This window comes from Heliangelus exortis, chromosome 18 (genome assembly GCF_036169615.1).
Source record: "Heliangelus exortis chromosome 18, bHelExo1.hap1, whole genome shotgun sequence".
Lineage (NCBI taxonomy): Eukaryota > Metazoa > Chordata > Aves > Apodiformes > Trochilidae > Heliangelus > Heliangelus exortis.
Window position 1 is genome coordinate 1,254,424 of NC_092439.1, and position 24,993 is coordinate 1,279,416.

The following is a 24,993-nucleotide window of genomic DNA, read 5'->3' on the forward strand; positions in this document are numbered from 1 at the left end:
AAATTACATTATTATGTATAATATATAAATACTGTATAATAAAATATTATTAATTATAATAATAATTTAGTAATAAATGTATATAAATAAATTATAGACTAATAATATAAATAAATATAAAAATATGAAAATATAATAATAAATTACATTATTATGTATAATATATAAATATTGTATAATAATAAAAACATTAATTATAATTAATTAGTAATAAAATGTATCTAAATAAATTATAGACTAAATAATAATATATATAAATATAAAATATAATAATAAATAATAAATTACATTATTATATATAATATATAAATACTGTATGATAATAAAATATTATTAATTATAATAATTAATTAGTAATAAATGTATCTAAATAAATTGTAGACTAAATAATAACATAAATATAAAAATATAATAATAAAGTACATTATTATATATAATATATAAATACTGTAAAATAATAAAATATTATTAATTATAATAATAAATTAGTACTAGATGTATATAAATAAATTATAGACTTAATAATAATATAAATAAATATATAAAATATAATAAATGAGAATAAATTACATTATTATGTATAATATATAAATACTGTATAATAATAAAATATTATTAATTATAATAATAAATTAGTACTAGATGTATATAAATAAATTATAGACTAAATAATATATGTAAATATAAAAATATAATAATAAATAATAAATTACATTATTATATATAATATATAAATACTGTATGATAATAAAATATTATTAATTATAATAATTAATTAGTAATAAATTTATATAAAAAATTGTAGACTAAATAATAATATAAATAAATATATAAAATATAATAATAAATAATAAATTACATTATTATATATAATATATAAATACTGTAAAATAATAAAATATCATTAATTATAATAATAAATTAGTAATAAATGTATCTAAATAAATTAGAGACTAAATAATAATATAAATAAGTATAAAATATAATAATAAATAATAAATTACATTATTATATATAATATATAAATACTGTATAATAAAAACATGAGTTATAATAATTAATTAGTAATAAATTTATATAAATTATAGACTAAATAATAATATAAATAAATATAAAAATAATACTAAATAATAAATTACATTATTATATAATATATAAATACTATATAATAATAAAAACATGAATCATAATAATTAGTAAAAAATGTATAGAAATAAATTATGTAATAAATAATAATAAGTAAATATATACAATATAATACTAAATAATAAATTACATTATTGCATGTATATATATAAATACTGTATAATAATAAATAAAAAGATTATTAATAATAACAAATTAATAATGAATGTATACAAATAAATTATACAATAACTAATAATATAAACATATAAAATACAATAATAAAGAATAATAAATCATATTGTTATTTATAATAAATATATATAAATGCATAATAACAAAAATAAACAAAGATATAAAACCTCTATAACACTAAATGAAGCCAGATCCTTGAGTTCTGCTGCTGGTGCCTCCCCAGGGACACGTGCAGAGCCCCCACCTGCACCAGGAGCCTTTGGTCAGGTCCTGGCAGCAATTCCCACCCTTCCCTTCTCTGCCCTGGTCAGGGAGACGATTCCAAGGAGGAGCCCATCCCAAGGGAGATGGTTCCAAGGACCCTTCCCAGGGGAGATGCTCCCAAGGATCGTTCCTGAAGGAGATGCTCCCAAAGACCCATCCTGAGGGAGATGCTCCCAAGGACCCTTCCCAAAGGAGATGCTTCCAAGGAGCCATCCTGAGGGAGATGCTCCCAAGAAGGAGCCCATCCTGAGGGAGATGCTGCCAAGGAGCCTTCCCAAGGGAGATGTTGCCAAGGACTCTTCCTGAAGGAGATGCTCCCAAGGAGCCTTCCCAAAGGAGATGCTCCCAAGGACCCATCCCAAGGGAGATGCTCCCAAGAAGGAGCCCATCCTGAGGGAGATGCTGCCAAGGAGCCTTCCCAAGGGAGATGTTGCCAAGGACTCTTCCTGAAGGAGATGCTCCCAAGGAGCCTTCCCAAAGGAGATGCTTCCAAGGACCCATCCCGAGGGAGATGCTCCCAAGGACCCTTCCCAAAGGAGATGCTCCCAAGGACCCTTCCCAAGGGAGATGCTCCCAAGAAGGAGCCCATCCTGAGGGAGATGCTTCCAAGGAGCCTTCCCAAGGGAGATGTTGCCAAGGACTCTTCCTGAAGGAGATGCTCCCAAGGAGCCTTCCCAAAGGAGATGCTTCCAAGGAGCCATCCTGAGGGAGATGTTCCCAAGGACCCTTCCCAAAGGAGATGCTTCCAAGGAGCCATCCTGAGGGAGATGCTGCCAAGGACCCTTCCTGAGGGAGGTGCTCCCAAGGACCTTTCCCAAAGGAGATGCTCCCAAGGAGCCTTCCCAAGGGAGATGTTGCCAAGGACTCTTCCTGAAGGAGATGCTCCCAAGGACCCATCCTGAGGGAGATGCTCCCAAGGACCCTTCCCAAAGTAGATGCTGCCAAGGAGCCTTCCCAAGGGAGATGCTTCCAAGGAGGAGCCCATCCCAAGGGAGATGCTCCCAAGGACCCATCCCAAGGGAGATGCTCTCGAGGACCCATCCTGAGGGGGATGCTCCCAAGGACCTTTCCCAAAGGAGATGCTCCCAAGGACCCATCCCAAGGGAGATGCTGCCACCTTCCAGCAGCATCAGACAGGTCCCTGCTGCTGTCTCTGGTGCCCCAGGGCAGCTCCTGCCATCTCAAGGAGGTCCAGGTCTCAGACTCAACCCAGAAGCATTCCACAGGCATCCCAGTTTCCAATCCTCTCCCATTCCCAACTCCATGATTCCCTTCATGGGGGTCAGCGGCCTCCCTGCCCCATCCTGGCTCCCACCAACCTTGTTCACCACCAGGAAGTTCTCCAGGGTCTTCCCATTGGAAAAAACCAGGTCCCCAGTGTCCTTCACAGCTTCGGGGAGGATTTCCTTTACCTCCTGAGCGATGACACCTGCAGGGAAACAGCACAGGGTGTGGGGGGGGGGGGGGTTTGGGCAGGGTCCCTCCTGCCACAGCTTTTTTTCTGGCCCATGGGGTCGGTGGCCCTACAAGCCGGGGAGGACACGAGGGCCATACCTGTCTCGGAGGTGTTGTCAATGCCCACGGTGGCTGCAAACTCGGGTTTGTAGTTGTAATGGACCAACCTCATCCGGGAGATCCTCTTCAGCTGCTCCGTGGTGTCCACCTGGCACAGGAACAGACACAGAGCTTAAAAGGAGATACCCAGAAAAGAGCAGGGTGGCAGATGCCACTGAGAACTGAGCTCCAGCCCAGTGGGACACCATCTGGGATCCTAAAAGGTACCTAAAAGCATAGGAAGCAATCCTCTCTGCCTGCCCAGCAGCTAGAGAATTAGCAGCTTGGGGTTAGGTCAGGGTGTGAACCTTCTAGTGAAGATCTCACAACTCCTGAGAGAGTTCTCCTGCTCCTCAAGTTCTCAGGACTTGGACTCCAAAGACCAAAACCTACTCTGGGGAGTGGCAGAACCTTGGTGAGACAGCCCTGAGCCCTGCCCAGCCCAGGGTTTGCTGGTTCATCTCCAGTTCTTGGTGCTGGACAAGTTGTTTGGGCAGTGAGGGCACGAGGGGATGGAGTTCCAGCACCAGAAAAAGGGTGGAGAGAGCTCTCATCACCGTGAAGCACGATTGTACCCAGCTCCCCTGGACAGCCTGAGGACTTGGGAGCAGAGCTGAGCTTCTCACCCCTTTCTGACTTCTGCATTTGCAAGTTTTGGCTAATGGTGGGAGAGGGAAAAATTCCCTGGGAGGAGGTGGACAGGTTGGATTTGGGACAGAGAAAGCTTCTAGAGCACCTACGTCTGAAACAGGCTCCTGGGGACCCTTTTTGTGGTGCTGTTTTTAATTTGAAAAAAAAAACAAACCACGTTCAACTCTCTTGCTTTTGGTATTTTGGGTAGTTCTACACTCAGGTGATGACTTTAAATGTGTTGCTCTCACTTTGCACCTGATTTTTCCTAAGCCCTCAGCTTCGGAGTCTCAGACGTCCCAGGATTTCTCAGGGATTTTTGGGTGCGGGGAGAAAGAGGCTCGAGGGGGACGAGTACAACGGGGCAGAACCCAACCCCTACTCTTGGTTTTCCTGGCTCTTACCTCCTGGATGTCCTCCTTCACTCGGATGTCTGAAGGGTGCATCAGGGAGCCCATGACCTTCACGTTGCCATGGACAACCAGGGCTTCATCGGGGCGGTCTGTGTTGATGCCGACACGACCGTGGTGAAAAACAGTATCAGGGAGCTGTGCCCTCTGCCAGAGGACATCACTGTCACTCTCAAACTGGCCAGGGTTGGAGGCCTGGGGAGAGACACCAAAGGGAGGGCTGAAAAACCACGGAGGGAAACGGGGCAAGGACACTGGGAGGTGTGGAGGGGATGAGGATGTCAGGAGAACCCTACGGACTCATCCCAAGAGGAGCTGAGGGGCTGGAATTAGGCTGCCCAGGGAGGTGGTGGAATCCCCATCCCTGGAGGTGCTCAAAACCTCTGTGGATGTGGCACTTCAGGCCATGCTGTGCTGGGCATGGTGGTGCTGGGTTGATGGGTGGATTCTGTGTTCCTAGAGGTCTTTCCCAACCTTGGTTTTCCAAACCCAGGCTGGGCCTGCCCTGCTCCTCTCCCTCAAGGAACATCCTTGCTTTCTTGAGCTTGTCTTCCCAAATCTCAGAGCTGGGTCCATGCAGGAGCCCAAGCAGCCTGGCTGCTGCCCCTGGGTCCCAAATCCTGGGAGGTTCTGCCCATGGTTCTGTGACCCATCTCCAGTTCCTTCCAGTTCTGCACTGGTCCCCCTGCACAACCCATCACCTGCAGCCTCTGGGGTCCTTCTCTTGGTGTTTTATTCACCCCTTGTCCTCAGGTCCCAGGGATCAGAGGTGGAGCAGAGCTCCAGGAGAGCCCAGGCACGGGCTCAACCTCTTCCTTCTCCTCTACATTTGAACCCTGCTGCCTTAGCACATGGAGAAGGTGCTGCTCTTGGGAAGGAACCCAAATTCCTGCTCCTGGAGGCTTTATCCCTGCTGGAGAGTCCCAGCAAGACTCCTCCTCCACTCTCAGAAGCTCCTACCCTGGACACTGCTCCAACCCTGGGAGAAGGGATCACCTCCCCTATCCTCTATCAGGCTCCTGGTGTGGAAAGGCTGGAGCCAGAACCCAAGAAAAGAAGAATTTGGAGAAGGTGGGAAAAGGTTGAGGGTGGGGATAAAAAGCCTGGAAAAAACCAAGGAGGATTGCCCAGGCCACCCAAGCTGGGGATGGGACTTGTGCCATGGTTCTGTGACCCATCTCCAGTTCCTTCCAGTTCTGCACTGGTCCCCCTGCACAACCCATCACCTGCAGCCTCTGGGGTCCTTCTCTTGGTGTTTTATTTATCCCTTGTCCTCAGGTCCCAGGGATCAGAGGTGGAGCAGAGCTCCAGGAGAGCCCAGGCATGGGGTCAACCTCTTCCTTCTCCTCTACATTTGAGGCCTGCTGCTTTAGCACCTGGAGAAGGTGCTGCTCTTGGGAAGGAACCCAAATTCCTGCTCCTGGAGGCTTTATCCCTGCTGGAGAGTCCCAGCAAGACTCCTCCTCCACTCTCAGAAGCTCCTACCCTGGACACTGCTCCAACCCTGGGAGAAGGGATCACCTCCCTTATCCTCCTCCATCAGGTTCCTGGTGTGGAAAGGTTGGAGCCAGAACCCAAGAAAAGAAGAGTTTGGAGAAGGTGGGAAAGGGTTGAGGGGGGGGATAAAAAGCCTGGAAAAACCCGAGGAGGATTGCCCAGGCCACCCAAGCTGGGGATGGGACTCACCCTGACAATGATGCGCTCCGAGATGTGGGCTGCCAGGGTGTAGTTCTGGTTCTGTGCCTGTGCCTGCAGGGCCACCACCAGCATGAAATACCTGGAAAAAAGGGAAAGGGCTCAGCCTGGGGGGGAAAACTCTCCCCAACCCCTCACTGAGCTGGGGACACCTTCCTTGAGGCTTCTTTTCCATCCACGTAGACAGGGACGGCCAACACAGGACCTGTCCCCCACGTCCCTCTCCCAGCCCAGGGACTGGTGTGTCCCCAGTCCTGACTGGTCTGTCCCCAATCCTGACTGGTCTGACTGGTTTGGGGGAGGTAGCTGGGCTCCTGACCTCTGGTCTGGGTTGGGTTTGCCTTTTTTCCTCATGTTGTTGGCTGTGGTCTCACTGAAGTGGAGCCGTCCCACGGTGACCTTGGTGACCTGCTCAGGGGGCAGGGTGACCCTAAAGAAAGGAGAAGAGAGGAAAAAGTGAAGAAAATGCCTGGGGAGGAAGGTTTTGGGGGGAATGGGAATCTCCTGGGCTGCTCCACAAAGGAAGATCCATGAAGAGTTGGGGAAAAGAGGGGGGAAAGAGGGGGGGAAAGAGGGGGGGGAAAGAGGGGGGGGGAAAGAGGGGGGGGAAAGAGGGGGGGGAAAGAGGGGGGGGAAAGAGGGGGGGGAAAGAGGGGGGGGAAAGAGGAGGGGGGAAAGAGGAGGGGGGAAAGAGGAGGGGGGAAAGAGGAGGGGGGAAAGAAGGGGGGGGAAAGAAGGGGGGGGAAAGAAGGGGGGGGAAAGAAGGGGGGGAAAGAAGGGGGGGAAAGAAGGGGGAAAAGAGGGGGGAGAAGAGGGGGGAAAAGAGGGGGGAAAAGAGGGGGGAAAAGAGGGGGGAGAAGAGGGGGGAAAAGAGGGGGGAAAAGAGGGGGGAAAAGAGGGGGGAAAAGAGGGGGGAAAAGAGGGGGAGGAAAAGGAAAAGAGGAAAAGAGGAAAAGAGGAAAAGAGGAAAAGAGGAAAAGAGGAAAAGAGGAAAAGAGGAAAAGAGGAAAAGAGGAAAAGAGGAAAAGAGGAAAAGAGGAAAAGAGGAAAAGAGGAAAAGAGAGGAAAAGAGAGGAAAAGAGAGGAAAAGAGAGGAAAAGAGAGGAAAAGAGAGGAAAAGAGAGGAAAAGAGAGGAAAAGAGAGGAAAAGAGAGGAAAAGAGAGGAAAAGAGGAAAAGAGGAAAAGAGGAAAAGAGGAAAAGAGAGGAAAATAAGGAAAATAAGGAAAATAAGGAAAATAAGGAAAATAAGGAAAATAAGGAAAATAAGGAAAATAAGGAAAATAAGGAAAAGAGAGGAAAGAGGAAAGAGAGGAAAGAGAGGAAAGAGAGGAAAGAGAGGAAAGAGAGGAAAGAGAGGAAAGAGAGGAAAGAGAGGAAAGAGAGGAAAGAGAGGAAAGAAGAGGAAAGGAGAGGAAAGGAGAGGAAAGGAGAGGAAAGGAGAGGAAAGGAGAGGAAAGGAGAGGAAAGGAGAGGAAAGGAGAGGAAAGGAGAGGAAAGGAGAGGAAAGAATAAAGAGAGGAAAGAAAACTTTGCTGTGAGGAAGAGAGGAGAGAATGTGGGATCCCTGGGACCTCCAACTCCTCCTCCCCCACCTTCTCCTCCCCAGGAGGTGCCCATCCTCTGGGCAGTACTCACGTGACGGGGTTGAAGGGACGTTTGCTGCGGTCGGACTGGGACTGCTCGATGTTGATGGACTGGTTCAAGGCCTCCAGCTGGAGAGGAAGATTCAGACAAAACCAAAAAGCAGAGGGATGAGATCTTCCCTCTCCCACCTCCTTCACCCAAGCGTTTCCCAGCCCTCCTATAACTCGGGACAACTGATCTGCAGCACCCAACTTGGGTGCTTGGCCAACTTGGTCATCGTCCAAGCATCGGGGCATCCCTTGGGATGGGGGCAGCTGAGGGTGAAAGGATCTTCCCAAAGAGCCTTAGGGGAGAAAGGTGAGTGAGAAGACACCCAGGCAGTGACTGAGTCCACCTTGGGACTCATTTTTTGAGATCTCCCTTGTTCTGGGTCTCCTACAACTTAGAAGATGAAGCCATGGTGTCACGAAGATGAAGATAAAGATGACACCCAAGTGTCCCCCCCTTCTCCCTGTGGCCCTCTGCTTGCCTTCACTCCATGAAGCTTCAGGTAGAAGCACTCCAAGGGTTTCAGGCCCTCAGGGGTCTTCACATACTTGGGGTCTCCAAGCATGCCAATGTAGACCGTGACCTGGAAGTGATTTTTCTTCTGGCACACGAAGGCGTCGTCACCCACGGAGAAGTTGAAGCCCTTGTCAGCATCTACCCGGTAGGTGAGCATGGGGCTGGGGGAAAAACAGCAGGAATTGGGCCAGATTCCTGGGCACATCACGAGAACCTCATCCTTGTTGTGTTTGGGAGGGGGGGGGGGGGGGAGAAAAAAAATGAGTGCCCCAGGCAGAAACAACGAGGGCTCCATCCGGCCCCATCCCAGGGGGAAAAGTTCCACCACTGAGACTGGGTGGTGGAACAAATCCCAACCTGAGGGTCACCTCTGCTGACACAGCCACCAAAGAGCTTGTCCTGAGGGAAACAGGTGGGTGGGAAGGGCAGGAGGGACCTGGTGGGGATGCTGCTCTTGGGTGCTCACTGATGGGCACCAGTAGGCACCAGTGGAACCCAAGCCCAGCCCAGCCCTGCACCCCAGACTGTGCTGGGATGAGAGCTCAGAGAGGGCCCTTCCTGCCTCCTTGAGCTGGGACTCCAGCTGGAAAGGAAGGTGATTCCTGGGACTGGGATCTGGGAAGGATGCTGGGACAACCATCCTGCTGTACCAGAAACCATGGACTCACAGACTGGTTTGGGTGGAACAGACCCCAAAGCCCACCCAGTTCCAACCCCCCTGCCATGGGCAGGGACCCCTCCCCCAGCCCAGGGGGCTCCAAGCCCCATCCAACCTTCAGCACCCCCAGGGATGGGGCAGCCACAGCTTCTGGGGGCAACCTGGGGCTCAGAAAAAAATTTCTCCCTAATGCCCAACCTCAATCTCCCCTCTTCCAGTTTAAATCCATTCCCCCTCCTCCCATCCCTCCAGGCCCTTGTCCAAAATCCTTCCCCAGTTTTCCTGCAGCCCCTTCAGGCACTGGAAGATGCTCTGAGGTCTCCCTGGAACCTTCTCTTCTCCATCCTGAGTATATTATACCATATATATTTATATATATAGACTACATCCATTTTAAGCTGAGCCACAAGAGGCTGCCATCTCCTTCCTGAGCCCCTCAGAGTGCTCAGCCCCAGCTCCAAACACACCAGAGACCCCAAAATCCAAAGCCTGGAAGCCAAAGCAGCTCAGGCAGAGCTGGGGGTGGGACAGGGAGGTCCCACACCTCCACTCACCCATCACATTCCCCAGAAAGAGGTGGAAGAGGAGGAGGAGGAGGAGGGGGCCTGGCTGCCCGATGAACAGACACCAGCTGGAGAGCTTTAATCTACATCTCTTTTAATGGGCTGGTTGCCATGGGAACGAGGGAAATATGTGGCCTTTGCAGCAAGTCCCCTTTTTTTCTCACCATCCAAAAAGCCAGACCTGGGCTGGTGGGGCCCCTGGGATGAGAGAGGAGGGGGGGGAAAAGCAAGGAGATGGCTCCCATCCCACCTCCCCATCAAGGAGTCGTAGCAGAAGATCAAAAGCTCCTTGGTTTTGATTAAAGAACTAGGGGGGAGGTGAAGGGGAGCTCAGCCTCACCTTGGCCATCAGGCTTCAAAAATCCCTGAGAGCCCTTCCCAGCAGAGCAAAGTGTCCTCCAGACAGACAGACAGACAGGGCCTGCCCAGAGGGGAGGGGGACAGACTGACAGTGATGGATGGGCCAGACCTCAGCAGGCTCTGGGAAGCAGGAGATAAAGGTCACTTCCCTGCTGTCCCTTCCTTTCTCCTGGGAAGGAAGCCATTCCCACCCCCCCCCACCCTGCTCCTCTGGAGGATGAAACCTGGGGGTGTTTCCATCAGGAATGTTGGAAAAGCTTTGAGCAGCTCCTGAGGGACCTAACAGAGCCCCAAACAGAGAGCAGAGGGGGGAGCAGAGCCCAGAAACACGAGAGGAATTCCCCTCTGCTCCCACCCCCTCCCCTCCCAGCACCAGCCTCGGCTTCTCCGTCCCCCTGGGATGGCTCCAAATTCATCCCGAGGGTGCTGGAGCCCTTCCTGACTGCTGCCACCAAGCTCCCTGTCACCTCCAGCACCCCCAGCACCCACCACTTGCCCCACTGGTTTGGAAGAGGGACAGAGGAGAGGGAGGGGCTGACTGAACTTCCAAACCAGGGATGCTCCCAAACCAGGGATGCTCCCAAACCAAACCAGGGATGCTTCCAAACCAGGGATGCTCCCAAACTATGGATGCTTCCAAACCATGGATGCTTCCATACCATGGATGCTTCCAAACCAAACCAGGGATGCTTCCAAACCAGGGATGCTCCCAAACCAAACCATGGATGCCTCCAAACCATGGATGCTTCCAAACCAGGAATGCTTCCAAACCAGGAATGCTTCCAAACCAGGAATGCCTCCAAACTATGGATACTTCCAAACCAGGGATGCTCCCAAACCAAACCAGGAATGCTTCCAAACCAGGGATGCTTCCAAACCAGGGATGCTCCCAAACCAAACCAGGGATGCTCCCAAACCAAACCATGGATGCTTCCAAACCAAACCAGGGATGCCTCCAAACCATGGATACTTCCAACCCATGGATGCTTCCAAGCCACCCCCACCCCATGTCCCTCATCCCCACATCTCCAGGGATTTTAAACCCCTCCAGGGATGATGGAGACTCCAGCCCTGCCCTGGGCAGCCTGGGCCAGGCCCTGACAACCCTTTGGATGAGGATATTTCTCCTCAAATCCAACCTCCAGCTGCCCTGGTGCCAGCTGAAAGCCATTTCCTTCCCCTTATCCCTCATTCCTTGCTCCGAGGAGAGCACACGGAGGATCCCAGTTGGCTTGGTGGGAAGAGGAGAGCCCCATCCCAGTTCCCAGGCTCAGACTGGAGAAGTTCTGGGCTCTCCATGGGGATTTTTCTCTCCTCCCAGCAGCTGCCTTCATTCCAGCAGGGAGAGGGAGCAGGGAGGCTGCTGGAATCCATCAGGGCTGTCAGGGAGATGGATGATTCCTGGACATCCCAGTTCCAGGCCCCTTTGGCACAGCTGCTGGGAGCCAGCGAACCCTTTCTGAAGGGTCAGCGAGCCTGAGACCACAAAAAAACACTGCAAAAGGCCCCAAAAAACCCCAGATTCTCATCCAGCTCATCCAGGGGCTTCCCTCTCTCCTCAGCCCACGGAAGCAAAGCCTGAGACACAAAGCCAGGCACAGATTCCCAGGCACCTTCACTGGGATTCATGCTGGAATTTTTTTTTTTTCCTTTTCCTTTTCTTTTTTTTTTCTTTTTTTCCTTTTCTTTTCTTTTCTTTTCTTTTCTTTTCTTTTCTTTTCTTTTCTTTTCTTTTCTTTTCTTTTCTTTTCTTTCTTTTCTTTTTTCTTTTTCTTTGTTTTTCTTTTCTGCTTTTTCTTTTCTTTCTTTTCTTTTCTTTTTTCTTTTTCTTTGTTTTTCTTTTCTTCTTTTTCTTTTCTTCTTTTTCTTTTCTTCTTTTTCTTTTCTTCTTTTTCTTTTCTTCTTTTTCTTCTCTTTCTTTTCTTTTTTCTTTTTCTTTGTTTTTCTTTTCTCTTTTTCTTTTCTCTGCCTTTTCTCTTCCTTTCCTCTTCCTTTCCTTTCCTTTCCTTTCCTTTCCTTTCCTTTCCTTTCCTTTCCTTTCCTTTCCTTTCCTTTCCTTTCCTTTCCTTTCCTTTCCTTTCCTTTCCTTTCCTTTCCTTTCCTTTCCTTTCCTTTCCTTTCCTTTCCTTTTCCTTTCCCCCTCCTCTTTCCTCCATTTCCTTCATCCACCTTTTTTCTAGGAATTCTGTGTCAAAATGAAACCAGGCTCCTTTTTTTTCCCAAGAAAAAAAAAAAAAGGAAAAAACCCCAACTGCTGGAGAACCTGATCAGCTACTGGATTCAGAGATGATGTGTCCAGACTGCATGGAGGAGGCAGGAGAAGACCACAGGAGCCCCAGTTCCAGCAGGAGATGCTCAGATTCCTCCATCCCCCAAGCTCCAGACAGCAACCCAGGGCAGAGCTGAAGGATTGGATTTGGGAGCTGCTCACGAGTTCCCAGAAGTATTCCCAGATATTCCACCTGAAGGTGGAATCTGTGTTCTCTGTTGCTTTTTGGGGAGGGATTCTGAGCCATCTCCAGCCCTGGGCTGATGGTTCAAGAACCCATTTAGAGATCACCATCCACCAGGCTGCTCCTCAGTCCCTCATTCCCAGTTATTCCCTCTGCCTCTTCCTGGCTCCTTGCCTCTGAGTGTCCCCCATCTCCTCTGCACCCTCTCTTGCCCTCCCCAAGTACACTTCCCCAGAAGTATTCCCAGATATTCCACCTGAAGGTGGAATCTCTGGTCTCTGTTGCTTTTTGGGGAGGGATTCCGAGCCATCTCCAGCCCTGGGCTGATGGTTCAAGAACCATGGAAATGGTTCAGAACCCATTTCACCATCCACCATCCACCCAGGCTGTTCCTCAGTCCCTCATTCCCAGTTATTCCCTCTGCCTCTTCCTGGCTCCTTGCCTCTGAGTTTCCCCCATCTCCTCTGCCCCCTCTCTTCCCCCTCCTGAGGGTGCCCCCAAAAGATTTCTCCTCACTTTAAGCCACGAGAAAGGAAGCAGGGGGGATGTTGGTGTGGAATGGGAAATCCTTGGTGCAGGGAAGGAAAAAGTCTCCCTGAGGGCATCAGAGGGGGAGCAAACCCAGAGAGCAGCCAGGGGTGGGAGCAGGATCTTTGGGGCTTCTTTGGGCTACTCTGTAATCCCAAGGATCCTGGGGAGCCCCAGGGGATGCTCAGCTGCCTCCTGCTGCCTTCCCCAATCTTTGAACAGAGCACCTGATATTCCACCTGAGCCCTCCCCCCCCCCTCCTCCTCCTCCTCCTCCTCCGTGTCCCCCCTCCAGCAGATGGAGGGGAAGAGGGGGGGGGTGTGGGTTTGATTTGCTCACCAAGCAGTTCCTGGCAGCCAGCCTGCTGCTTGCCAGCTCTCTGTCACCTCCATGGAATGCAGGGAGGATCCAGAGTGCTTTCCCCCTCCACCCTCCTCAGCCTCCCCTCCCACCCCACCTTCCCACCCCACCTTCCCCCCTCCTCCCCCAGCCACCCCCCCAGCTCTTCTCCTCCTCTCTCAACCCCTTCCTTCTCCCTTTCTTTCTCTCCTCTGCCATCAACCACTCCCTCTCCTCCTCCTCTGGCTCCTTCCTTGCTCTCCAGCTGGGCTGAAGTGGCTCTGGATCACCTCCAGCCAGCCATGCTTTGCCTTGGCCCCTCAAGCCTCAAGATATTTCCAAATCCAGGAGTTTGGGGAATCTGGGCAAGAGGAAAGGGCAGTGCTGGTCCCAACTGTGCTCAGGGCAAGGCTGCAGTTACCAAAAAAAAACCATCAGTTACCAAAAAAAACCACAGGAGAACAAATCTGAGTGGCTGCTGGAATAAAGCACCCAGGCTGCTGAGATTTCCCAAGGATTCTGAGATGCCCCAGGGATTCTGAGATGTCCCCAGGGATGCTGAGATAACCCCAAGGATTCTGAGATTCCCCAAGGATTCTGAGATTCCCCAAGGATGCTGAGATTCCCCAAGGATGCTGAGATATCCCAAGGATGCTGAGATGCCCCCAGGATGCTGAGATGTCCCCAAGGATGCTGAGATGCCCAAGGATGCTGAGATGCCTCAAAGCTGCTGAGATGCCCCCAAGGATTCTGAGATTCCCAAGGATTCTGAGATGCCCCCAAGGATTCTGAGATGCCCCCAGGATGCTGAGATTCCCCAAAGATGCTGAGATGTCCCCAGGATTCCCCAAGGATGCTGCAATATCCCAAGGCTGATGAGATTCCCCAAGGCTGATGAGATTCCCCAAAGATTCTGAGATGCCCCAAAGCTGCTGAGATGCCACCAAGGCTTCTAAATTGTCCTCTGCTGTCCCCTACAGAGCCAGCCCCACCTCCCAAACCTCCTCCAGCACTCAGGGAAGAAACTTTCCCACTGGCAAAGGTCCAGGGGGGGAGGGGGGGGGGGATATTTCCCCCATATTGCAGGCAAGCAGAGATCAGGCTGGGCAAGGAGGAGCCCAGGAAGGTCCTGGTCCCATCTTGTGAGGATCATAGAATATTAAGGGTTGGAAGGGACTTCTGGAGATCCTCTTGTCCCCCTCTCTGTCACCTGGAGCAGGTTGGTGGTCCAGGAAGGTTGGGAAGACTCCACCACCTCTCCAGACAACCTGTTCCAGTGCTCTGCCCCCCTGAAAATCAAAGTTCCTCCTCATGTTTAGATGAAAGCTGCTGTGCCCAGAGCTGCTCTGCTGCCAGGGATCCCCCAGGAGCTGAACCTCTCTCCCAGGGTGGGAAATCACTCACAGTTCTTTGTAGCTGGCATCGTACAGAGTCGCCCACTTGTTCTGCTGGTGGGGCTGCCACTTGATGGACTGGTAGTTGGGATCCAAGTAGGAGCCACTCAAGCTGTCACTGTCCTGGATCAAGCCTGCCAGGAGCAGGGGAGGGGGAAAAAAACCCCTATTTTAGTGACCCCAACCAAGCTGGGTAAGATCCCAAGGGAGTGACTGGCATCACCCAGCCAGGGTCACCACCGTGGGCACAAAATCCTGGTCAGGATGAAGTCACCCCCTTTACTCACCTCCTGGGGGTCCATCCTGGGTGACCCCCCCAGTGCCCCCCTCCCAAACCCACCCTGACCCCCTGGGGTGCAGCAGGAGGGATGAAGGGACCTGGGGAGGGGGACAAGGAGCACGTACCTGGTGAGAGAGGTCCTGGCTGGTGCCAGGGAGGGGTTTGGACTCTGTCGGGGTTGAGTGGCACAGATCCCATCCCTGGCTCCTGCTTTATCAGCCCGTTGAGCATCTGAGCATTGAGGGTGTTGGGGGGGGACTCGGAGTGTTTCCTCTTCTTGGCAGGGTGCACTGGGAGGCTGGGGGGGAGCAGGGGGAAAGCCCAAGCTGAGCAGGCCAGCAAGAGGTGGGCAGAGAACCACCAAATCCAGTCCTTCACCCACCAAGCCCTCTGCCACATCTTTCCTTTCCTCTTCTCTGTCCCCATCACCCAGCTCGGGGCCATGCAACCCCCTGCAGCCCCACACTTGGGGTCCTCTGTACCTTGCTGTCCTCCTCCAGAGCCAGGGCACCCTCCTCAACTAAATATAAATAATAAATAATAGTAAATAATAATAAATAATAATAAATAATAATAATAATAAAGTAATAAACCCAGTGGCTGCATTCTCTACCACCCTCCAGCTCCCTTCCCATCCCTCCCAAGGTGCTGGGATGAGAGGGAACGGTTTCAAACTGGAAGAAAGGAGATTTAGAGGAGATATTAGGGAGAAATCCTTCCCTCTGAGGGTGGGGGGGGACCCCATCACCCGTTGCCCAGAGAAGCTGTGGCTGCCCCATCCCCTGAAGTGTCTCAGCCCACGTTGGCCGGGGCTTGGATGGTGTGGTGGGGAGGGGTCCCTGCCCACAGCAGAGGCTTTGGGACTGGATGCTCTTTAAGTTCCCATTCAACCCAAACCATTCCACGATCCCCCTTCCCCAAATCACCCCCAAGCCAAACCCCAGCACCCCGTGGCCTTACTCTGCTCCGTGTTGCTGGAGGAGCTGGTGCAGCATCTGGGACTGCTGGGCATGGTGCAGGTCAGGGGGGGCCATGCCCTGCCCCAGGGTGTAGGGTGGCATCAGGGGCTCAGCTTTCAGGTACAGGTCCCTCTGGAGGCTGGGGTAGTGAGGGTGAGGAGGGGGGAGGTGGGGGGGGGACCCTGGAGGTGAGGAGGAGGAGGAGGAGGAGGGGGGGGAGGAGGAGGAGGATGCTCCAGACGAGAAGGGGGGGTCAGGTGGCACATGTTTTCGGGGGTCATGGTCCGGAGGAGGTGAGGATCTTTGAAAGAAAAGAAAAAAAAAAAAAAAAAAAAGAGTTCAAAAGAGTTCCTTGCTGTCAGGAAATGTTTTAGGAAGAATTTCTTTCCCCTAAAATAAAAAAAGGGTTGTCAAGGTATTGGTGGAGTCTCCATCCCTGGGGGGGTTTCAAAGCTCTGGTGCTGAGGGTCAGTGGTGGGTGCTGGGTTAAGGGATGGATGGATGGATGGATGGAGGGATGGATGGAGGGATGGATGGATGGAGGGATGGATGGATGGAGGGATGGATGGAGGGATGGATGGAGGGAGGGATGGAGGGAGGGATGGAGGGAGGGATGGAGGGAGGGATGGAGGGAGGGATGGAGGGAGGGATGGAGGGAGGGATGGAGGGATGGATGAAGGGATGGATGGATGGATGGATGGATGGATGGATGGATGGATGGAGGGATGGAGGGAGGGATGGAGGGAGGGATGGAGGGAGGGATGGAGAGAGGGATGGAGAGAGGGATGGAGGGAGGGATGGAGGGATGGATGAAGGGATGGATGGATGGATGGATGGATGGATGGATGGATGGAGGGATGGAGGGATGGATGGATGGATGGATGGATGGATGGAGGGAGGGATGGATGGATGGATGGATGGATGGAGGGAGGGATGGAGGGATGGAGGGATGGAGGGATGACCTGAAAGGGCTTTTCCAAGCCAAAGGATTCCATGATCCTATGGAATGATCCACCTGCTGTGTCTCCCCATGCTGACACCACCTTCTGTGGCCCCTAAGCTCAGATCCAGCCCCAGCACAGCATCCTCTGCCCCCAAACCATCCAAGTTCTGGTGTTCATCATCAAAAGGGCTTTGTCCCCTCAGCCCCCTGCAGTGACCACCTCACCCTGCACTGACTGCTCCTCCCAGAGCATCCCTGAACAGCCCCAGCAGCCCACAGACACCCCCAGGGCTCTCCTGGAGGGCAGCAGAGCAGTGGTTCCTTTCCCTTTCCTTTCCCTTTTCCTTTCCCTTTCTCTTTTCTCTTTCCCTTTCCCTTTTGTCTTTCCTTTTCCCTTTTCCCTTTCCCTTTTCTCTTTCCCTTTCCCTTTTCTCTTTCCTTTTTCTCTTTCCCTTTCCCTTTCCCCTTTCCCTTTTCTCTTTCCCTTTCCCTTTTCCCTTTCCCTTTTCTCTTTCCCTTTCCCTTTTCTCTTTCCCTTTCCCTTTTCTCTTTCCCTTTCCCTTTTCCCTTTCCCTTTTCTCTTTCCCTTTCCCTTTTCTCTTTCCCTTTCCCTTTTCTCTTTCCCTTTCCCTTTTCTCTTTCCCTTTCCCTTTTCCCTTTCCCTTTTCTCTTTCCCTTTCCCTTTCCCTTTTCTCTTTCCCTTTCCCTTTCCCTTTTCTCTTTCCCTTTCCCTTTTCCCTTTCCCTTTTCTCTTTCCCTTTCCCTTTTCCCTTTCCCTTTTCTCTTTCCCTTTCCCTTTTCCCTTCCCTTTTCTCTTTCACTTTTCCTTTCCCTTTTTTCCTTTTCTTTTTCCTTTCCCTTTCCCTTTTTTCCTTTTCTTTTTCCTTTCCCTTTCCCTTTTTTCCTTTTCTTTTTCCTTTCCCTTTCCCTTTTTTTCCTTTTCTTTTTCCTTTCCCTTTCCCTTTTTTCCTTTTCTTTTTCCTTTCCCTTTCCCTTTTTTCCTTTTTCCTTTCCCTTTCCCTTTTTTCCTTTCCCTATTCCTTTCCCTTTCCCTTCCCCAGGGCAGCAACCTGGGCTCTCAGCATCACCCAGAGTTGGTCCAGGTGCTCTCTGCAGAACAGGGACCCAGCAGGGTCCTTCCTGGCCAGCTGGGTGGGGGGACTGGATGATCCCAGAGGTTTTTTCCAACCTCAATGGTTCTGGAATGACTTCTGTGGAGGCACTTACTTGTGGTTGGGTTGGTTTGTTGTTTTTTTTTTTTTTTTTTTAATATAATTTAAACCAGAAGGAGACATTGATCTTGACATTTAAATAAACAAAAAAAAGGACATTCAAATATGACCCTATCTTTCTCTTCTGTTTGAATCTGGGGTGGATGGACTTTGGTCTCTGACCAACCAGGCAGTGGTTGACTAATGAGCCAAAGCACTTGACCAGGAATCACAAATCTCCTCCTGCTGCAAGGTCTGGAGAAGTGAAATTGATTTCATGCTGAGTCCTCCTCCTGAAGGCCCCCAGGAACAGGCCCCTTCCACCCACTCTGCTCCCTCCAGGAGTTTCCTGCTCCCTGCCAGGATCTCTCAGGTGCCCAGCACAGATCCCAGAGGATCCCAGCACAGATCCCAGAGGATCCCAGCACACACCCCAGAGGGATCCCAGAGGATCCCAGAGGATCCCAGCACAGATCCCAGGGGATCCCAGCACAGATCCCAGAGGGATCCCAGTACAGATCCCAGAGGGATCCCAGGACACACCCCAGAGGGACCTCAGCACACATCCCAGAGGGATCCCAGAGGATCCCAGCACAGATCCCAGAGGGATCCCAGAGGATCTCAGCACACATCCCAGAGGATCCCAGCACAGATCCCAGAGGGATCCCAGAGGATCCCAGCACAGATCCCAGAGGGATCCCAGCACACACCCCAGAGGATCCCAGCACACACCCCAGAGGATCCCAGCACACATCCCAGAGGGATCCCAGTACAGATCCCAGAGGATCCCAGCACAGATCCCAGAGGGATCCCAGCACACACCCCAGAGGATCCCAGCACACATCCCAGAGGATCCCAGCACAGATCCCAGAGGGATCCCAGTACAGATCCCAGAGGATCCCAGCACACATCCCAGAGGGATCCCAGCACACACCCCAGAGGGTTCCTCTGTCCATACCCAGGATCCTGCTCCTGGGACAGCAACTGGAGCTCCAGGAACTTCATCCTCATGAAGTTTGGAGCTCAGGACCCAAAAGCAGCCACTCAACATCCACCCCCACAACTTGGAGTCAAGTCCAGCACAGCCCAGGGACACAACTTCCAACAGCTCCACAAGAACCCTTGGAGACCTCGCAGAAGGACGGCTGGAAGAGGAGCCTTGTGTCCCCTCCTGAGAAAAACTCCAAGAAAACCACTTCACAAGACTTTAAGTGAATGTCCTGCCCCTGCAGCATGGCCAGCCCTGGGGCTGGTGGCTTGGGGACAACTTTGCAGAGCTCTGAAGGGTCAAACCCCCCCCCAGGAGCATCCCCGACAGGCTCTGGCAGATGGCACTGCAGCCCCATGGCCACAGGCTCCTAACCAGGGTGGGGACAGGAGCCAATCCCAGTGCTCTGGGATTCCAGCTCCAAGGAAAAAGCAGATTTGGGCAGCTGGTCCTTTCCTGAGGGGGAAGGAACTGTTTTTGGGGTGCTCTCTGGAGCCTCCTCCCCAGCACGCCAAGGCAGCTCCCCCCATGCCCAGCAACCCGGCCTCTTTGTTATATTTAAGGAAGGGCCAGGAGGAATTCCAGGGATTTTTTTTAGCAAGATAAACAGAACTCTTGACCTCTTCCATCAAAAAAAAAAAAAAAAAAAAAAAAAAAGAAGAAGAAAAAAGAAAAAGCAAAAGCAGGAGAGCAGGCACTGTTCCTAGTGGTGGGGACCAGGCTGGAGCCTGGGGATGAGGGTGCTGCTGCCAAAGGGGAAGGGACCTTCCTCCTGCCAAAAAGGGACAAAAAAGGTCCCAAAAGGGACCTTCCTCCTGCCTCCTTCCTCACCAAACTTCCACCAAGGAGCAGAGAAGGTGACCAGAGGAACCAACCAAAGCTTGGTGGCCTCCAGGAGCCCCTGGCAGCGACCTGAGGAGGGGGCACCCATCTCCCTCCCTCCTCCTGGCGAGGGGGAGCTGAAGACCCCCCCAAGGGATGAGCTTGACCCCAAGCAGAGGGGAGCAGAGGGAAAGGCTGGGAAGGAACTTACTGCTGAAGAGTGAGAGGTTCATTCCTGCCTCCTGGAGCCGGGCTCCATTTCAGGGATGTTCTCCTGGACCTTCCCTTCCGCCGAGCCCCGGAGCCGGGCAGGAGGAGCCCAGCATCCCAGCCCTCCAAGCTCTCCAACTGGATTCCCACCTCTCCTCCTCTCCCTTTTCCCCAGCTCCTCGGCCTTCTCCTTCCCCCCTTCCCCTGGCCCAAGAGCAGGAGCAGAACAATAGGTGAAAGTCGAGGGATATTTGCTGACTGATAATCTCCCCACGTCCTGCAGCCGCCTGTTTTCTCCCCTCTGATAAAGGTTGCAGAGCCAACCACTTTCCCAGGACGCAGAGGGGGAGGATGGGGACCTTGGGGGTTGGATTATTATGATTTTATTTTCGATTTCTCTCCACCCCCTTTTTTTCCTCCCTCTGAAGCACTTACCATTCACCTGCTGGGGGGAGTAGGCTTCTGATCCCGAGTCAGGGGGAGAGTCAGGTAAAGTGCTGCAGAACCACAAGGAAAGAAAGAAATAATAATTAAAAAAAACCAAACCACACGCACAACAAAAAGGGAAATTAATATTAAAGCAGTTTTCCAGCCCAGCCCATGGGTCAGGTTTGATGGCACCACCTCCTTGTCACCCTGAGATGACAACCTGGGCACTGTCACCCTCAGGAGTGGGGACAGACATTGGGGTGACTTGCCAAGGAGCTCAGCACCCTCACCCTTCCACCTCAAAAAAGCCAAAAAAAATTGGGAATTTCTCCTTTTCCCCAGAGGGAGACTCCAAGCTTCTCCGTGGCCACCTGGGAGGGATTTGGGATCCCCCAAATCTCCAGGCTGGGATTTGGGATCTGCCCCATAACAGCAAAGGTTGGGACACCCATGGGATGGATTCTGCTTCCTGACCTCCAGGAACCTGAGCACCACCACAGCTGCTGCCTGGATCTCCCCTGGATTTTACTCCAGCATCCCAAGGAGCAGGATGGAGGGGGTGAGCTTTTGGGTGACTTTTCCATGGTTTGGGGGCAGCAGGATGAAGGACCAGCCCTAAGGTGTGTGGTGGCAGCATCAATGTGCTCCAGGGAAGCTGCTTTGCTCCTTTCTCCTTCTTTATTTTACCTGGAGCCAGCCCAGACTTCAGGCAGCTCTTCAGCCACCTCCTCAGGAATTCCTTTGAACCCATTTTTCTCCCTTTCCATCCTCAACAGGCAACACCAGGGCTGCTGGAGCCTCCTGCATCTTCAGGGTAAAATTTCCACCCCCTTGGTGCAGGAGTTAAAGGATTTCCCTCCCCCAAACACTGGTTCTTCACCAGCAACATTTTGGAGACCAGGAGCCCCATCCACCCCATCTCCTGACTCCCTTCTTCCTCATCCCAAGTGGATTTTCAGGGAGGAAAATCCCATTCCCCCCTTTTCACCATCAGCTCTGGGGCTGCAAACCGATCCCAGACAAACCAGTGGCTGAAAGATGGCTCAAAAAAACCCCAGAGCAGGGGGGTGGTGTCACCTCTGCCACCCTTCTCCTGGCAGCACCCACAACCACAGCTCAGACCAGGACACCCCCCAGCACCTTCCTGCACCAAAAATGGCTCAATAAATGGGTGAGGGGTGCATGGCAGGAGGTGGAGAGGGATGAGGCAGAGCCTCAACCTCCACCTCAACCTCCACCTTCACCTCTTCACCATCCCCCTCCTCTGCTTGGGCTGGAGGATCCAGCACCAGCCACTTTTCCAGGCTCCTTGCCACCCTGGCCATGACTTCATCCTTTATTTCCTCTGGATTTATCAGGATTGATGCCTCAGCAAGCCAAGTTCTGGCCAGCAAGAAGAGGGCCTGGAAAAATCAAGGGATGCTGGAGGCTGGGAAAAAAGCCTTGGAGCAGGGAGATGGTGACTGCAGAAGTCCCAGAGGGAGGTGGTGGGGCTGTGCCTGGTCCATGGGAAGGGTTTGTTGGTGTCCAACCCCTGTGATGTTGTTCCTCCAAGAAAAACCCTCCAAAGGTGTAAGCATCCTGAAGAAATGCTGCCACCAAAGCTGAGCCACTTCATTTACACCCAAAACAAGGTGTTCCACCATTATTAGCAAGCTCTGCTCCTTCCTCCTCTGCTCCTGACCCCTGGAGAACACCAGATGCATGCAGAAGAAAGGGACACACACACACAAAAAAAAAGATAATTAAGTCACAGATCTCCCCAAGAGAGAGCTTCCCAGTCTGGGATAAAAATGAGGGCTGGTTTTGCTGGTTTTGCTTCACTTGTCTCTTTCTGGAAGATTTCTCCAAGTTCATCCCAAGGGTCAAAGCCATCCCAATGGAGCTGCTTTATGGCTGATGTGTTGGATCCATGTGCTGGAGGCTTCTCAGCCTGGGAATCCCTCCCTGGCATCACCAGAGGACACAAAGCAGGGGAAGAAAAGCCAGAGAGGGCTTTATGAGCAGATCCTGAAGCCATCCTGACCTCCCTGCCCTTCCCAGCCCCTCTCACCACGGGAGGAGGCACAGAGCTTGGACCATGGAAGATCCAACCAAATCCTTTGATTTTCATCTGTCCAGCTTCAGATCATCTCCTTTTGCTCCCCTGGCACTTGGGAAGAGCAGCATGGACCAGAGAGGGGGATGGGGAGGAAGAGACCAGACTTTATGTTCTTGCCATAAAGCTTTCTGTACAGCAGCTCCTACCCCAGAAATCTCAGGAGGACCTTTCTGGGGGTCCTCCACATCCCCACCAAAGAGCTCTCTACTGACTTGGTCTCTGTTTCTTCTCTTGAGTGGATTATCCATGACACGAGGCCAAGAGAAGGACATGTCCTTGCTTGATTTAGTTAATGCCTTCCCCTGGGATGGTCTTGGGAATGACCTGGGGACTGAATTTTGTCCTGGTTGAATTTACTTGGTGTCTTTCCCTTCTTAAAAAAATAAAAATAAAAAAATCAAGTAGAAAGATGCCAAACTCTCCCATAAAAATCAAGTGGAAAGATCCCAAACTCTCCCATCTTACTCCTGGAGATGTGAAAAAAAAAAAAGCCAAGTAGAAAGATCCCAAGCTCTCCCATAAAAATCAAATAGAAAGATCCCAAACTCTCCCATAAAAATCAAGTGGAAAGATCCCAAACTCTCCCATCATACTCCTGGAGAGAAAGATCCCAAACTTTCCCATCATACTCCTGGAGATGTAAAAAAAAAAAAAAGGCAAATAGAAAGATCCCAAATAGAAAGATGCCAAACTCCCCCATAAAAATCAAGTAGAAAGATCCCAAACTCTCCTATAAAAATCAAGTAGAAGGATCCCAAACTCTCCCATCTCACTCCTGGAGAGGTGCAGGATCTCCCCCTCTCCCAGCACCTCAGACAGAGGGGATGTGAGTGATGCTCTCAGCTCCCATCACACCAACATCTCCCAACCTGCCAGGAGACAGCAGGACCTCCCCTCATCCTAAAACTCCTCTCCTCATCCCAAAACACCTCCCTGGGAACCCAAAACACCTCCCTGGGAAGCCAGAGCAGAGCAGAACCAGACCAGAGCAGACCAGAGCAGACCAGAGCAGACCAGAGCAGACCAGACCAGATCAGACCAGATCAGACCAGACCAGACCAGAACAGACCAGATCAGACCAGATCAGACCAGATCAGACCAGATCAGACCAGATCAGATCAGAGCAGACCAGAGCAGACCAGACCAGATCAGACCAGATCAGACCAGACCAGACCAGACCAGAACAGACCAGATCAGACCAGATCAGACCAGATCAGACCAGATCAGACCAGATCAGACCAGATCAGATCAGAACAGAACAGAGCAGACCAGATCAGACCAGACCACAGCCACCAGCAGTGAAATCACCATGGGACCAACCCCCCAGGTCCCTCCAACCCAGAGGAAAACTTCTCCCACCTCCTTCCCTTCTCCTGCCACCCCAACCCCACTCACCCGGGTGCGTAGGAGGCTTTGGGTTCTGCTTTGATTGGAGGGACCCCATTGCTGAGGCAGTGGGCACCGAGGAAGCCCTTGGGCACCCCCATGCCATTGTTGTTGTTGCAGTTGAGGTGAGCACCGTAGCTGGGGCCAGGAGGGTTGGCCAGGTGAGGAGGAGGAGGATGGCGGGCTGGGAGCTGGCTGCCCGAGGGAGGAAGGTGGAGGGAGGCACTGGAAGAGGGGTTGGTGCCACTGGTGATGGAGCTGGCGAGAGGAACGTTGCTGGTGGCTGAGCCGGAGGGCTGGGGGTGTGCATAGCTGGCTGAAGCAGGGATGTCAGGGAAACAGCTGAGAGAGAGAGAGAGAAGGGGATAAACTCAGGAGAGGGGCAGGGAGATGCTACCCAGGTGTCCGGGGAGAAAAAAAAAAAAATAAAGGACCCGGGTGTCCCTCCCCTTCCCTCCCCAGCCACGGGGATGGGAATGCAGGCAGCTCTGTGGGGGGAGCAGCAGGGCTGCAGAGGGAGGGAGGGCAGGAAGCTGGGTTGGTGGGACTGAGGCAGAGCCAAGGGTGTAAAACCCCAGCTGGGGGAGCTGTAAAGGTCAGAAGTTCCACAGACACCAAGTTCAAAGGGTGGGAAGGCAGCAGGAGGCAGCTGAGCATCCCCTGGGGCTCCCCAGGATCCTTGGGATTACAGAGTAGCCCAAAGAAGCCCCAAAGATCCTGCTCCCACCCCTGGCTGCTCTCTGGGTTTGCTCCCCCTCTGATGCCCTCAGGGAGACTTTTTCCTTCCCTGCACCAAGGATTTCCCATTCCACACCAACATCCCCCCTGCTTCCTTTCTCGTGGCTTAAAGTGAGGAGAAATCTTTTGGGGCACCCTCAGGAGGGGGAAGAGAGGGGGCAGAGGAGATGGGGGAAACTCAGAGGCAAGGAGCCAGGAAGAGGCAGAGGGAATAACTGGGAATGAGGGACTGAGGAACAGCCTGGGTGGATGGTGGATGGTGAAATGGGTTCTTGAACCATTTCCATGGTTCTTGAACCATCAGCCCAGGGCTGGAGATGGCTCAGAATCCCTCCCCAAAAAGCAACAGAGAACACAGGTTCCACCTTCAGGTGGAATATTTGGGAATACTTCTGGGCAAGAATACCTGGGGAGGGGCAAGAGAGGGTGCAGAGGAGATGGGGGACACTCAGAGGCAAGGAGCCAGGAAGAGGCAGAGGGAATAACTGGGAATGAGGGACTGAGGAACAGCCTGGGTGGATGGTGATCTCTAAATGGGTTCTTGAACCATCAGCCCAGGGCTGGAGATGGCTCAGAATCCCTCCCCAAAAAGCAACAGAGACCAGAGA

General features: G+C 51.3%; 1 protein-coding gene across 1 annotated transcript in view; it reads right to left on the reverse strand.

Moving 5' to 3' along the window:
- Nucleotides 1–24,993, reverse strand: part of MYRF (myelin regulatory factor) — a 58,503-nt gene that overhangs the window by 11,872 nt on the left and 21,638 nt on the right. Inside the window, 13 exon segments of the mRNA XM_071761845.1 lie at nucleotides 2,904–3,013; nucleotides 3,139–3,247; nucleotides 4,173–4,373; nucleotides 5,865–5,955; nucleotides 6,193–6,303; nucleotides 7,511–7,587; nucleotides 7,989–8,184; nucleotides 14,329–14,452; nucleotides 14,724–14,896; nucleotides 15,559–15,722; nucleotides 15,725–15,858; nucleotides 20,167–20,228; nucleotides 23,657–23,989. Of these exon segments, the coding sequence (XP_071617946.1) occupies nucleotides 2,904–3,013; nucleotides 3,139–3,247; nucleotides 4,173–4,373; nucleotides 5,865–5,955; nucleotides 6,193–6,303; nucleotides 7,511–7,587; nucleotides 7,989–8,184; nucleotides 14,329–14,452; nucleotides 14,724–14,896; nucleotides 15,559–15,722; nucleotides 15,725–15,858; nucleotides 20,167–20,228; nucleotides 23,657–23,989 (1,885 nt within the window).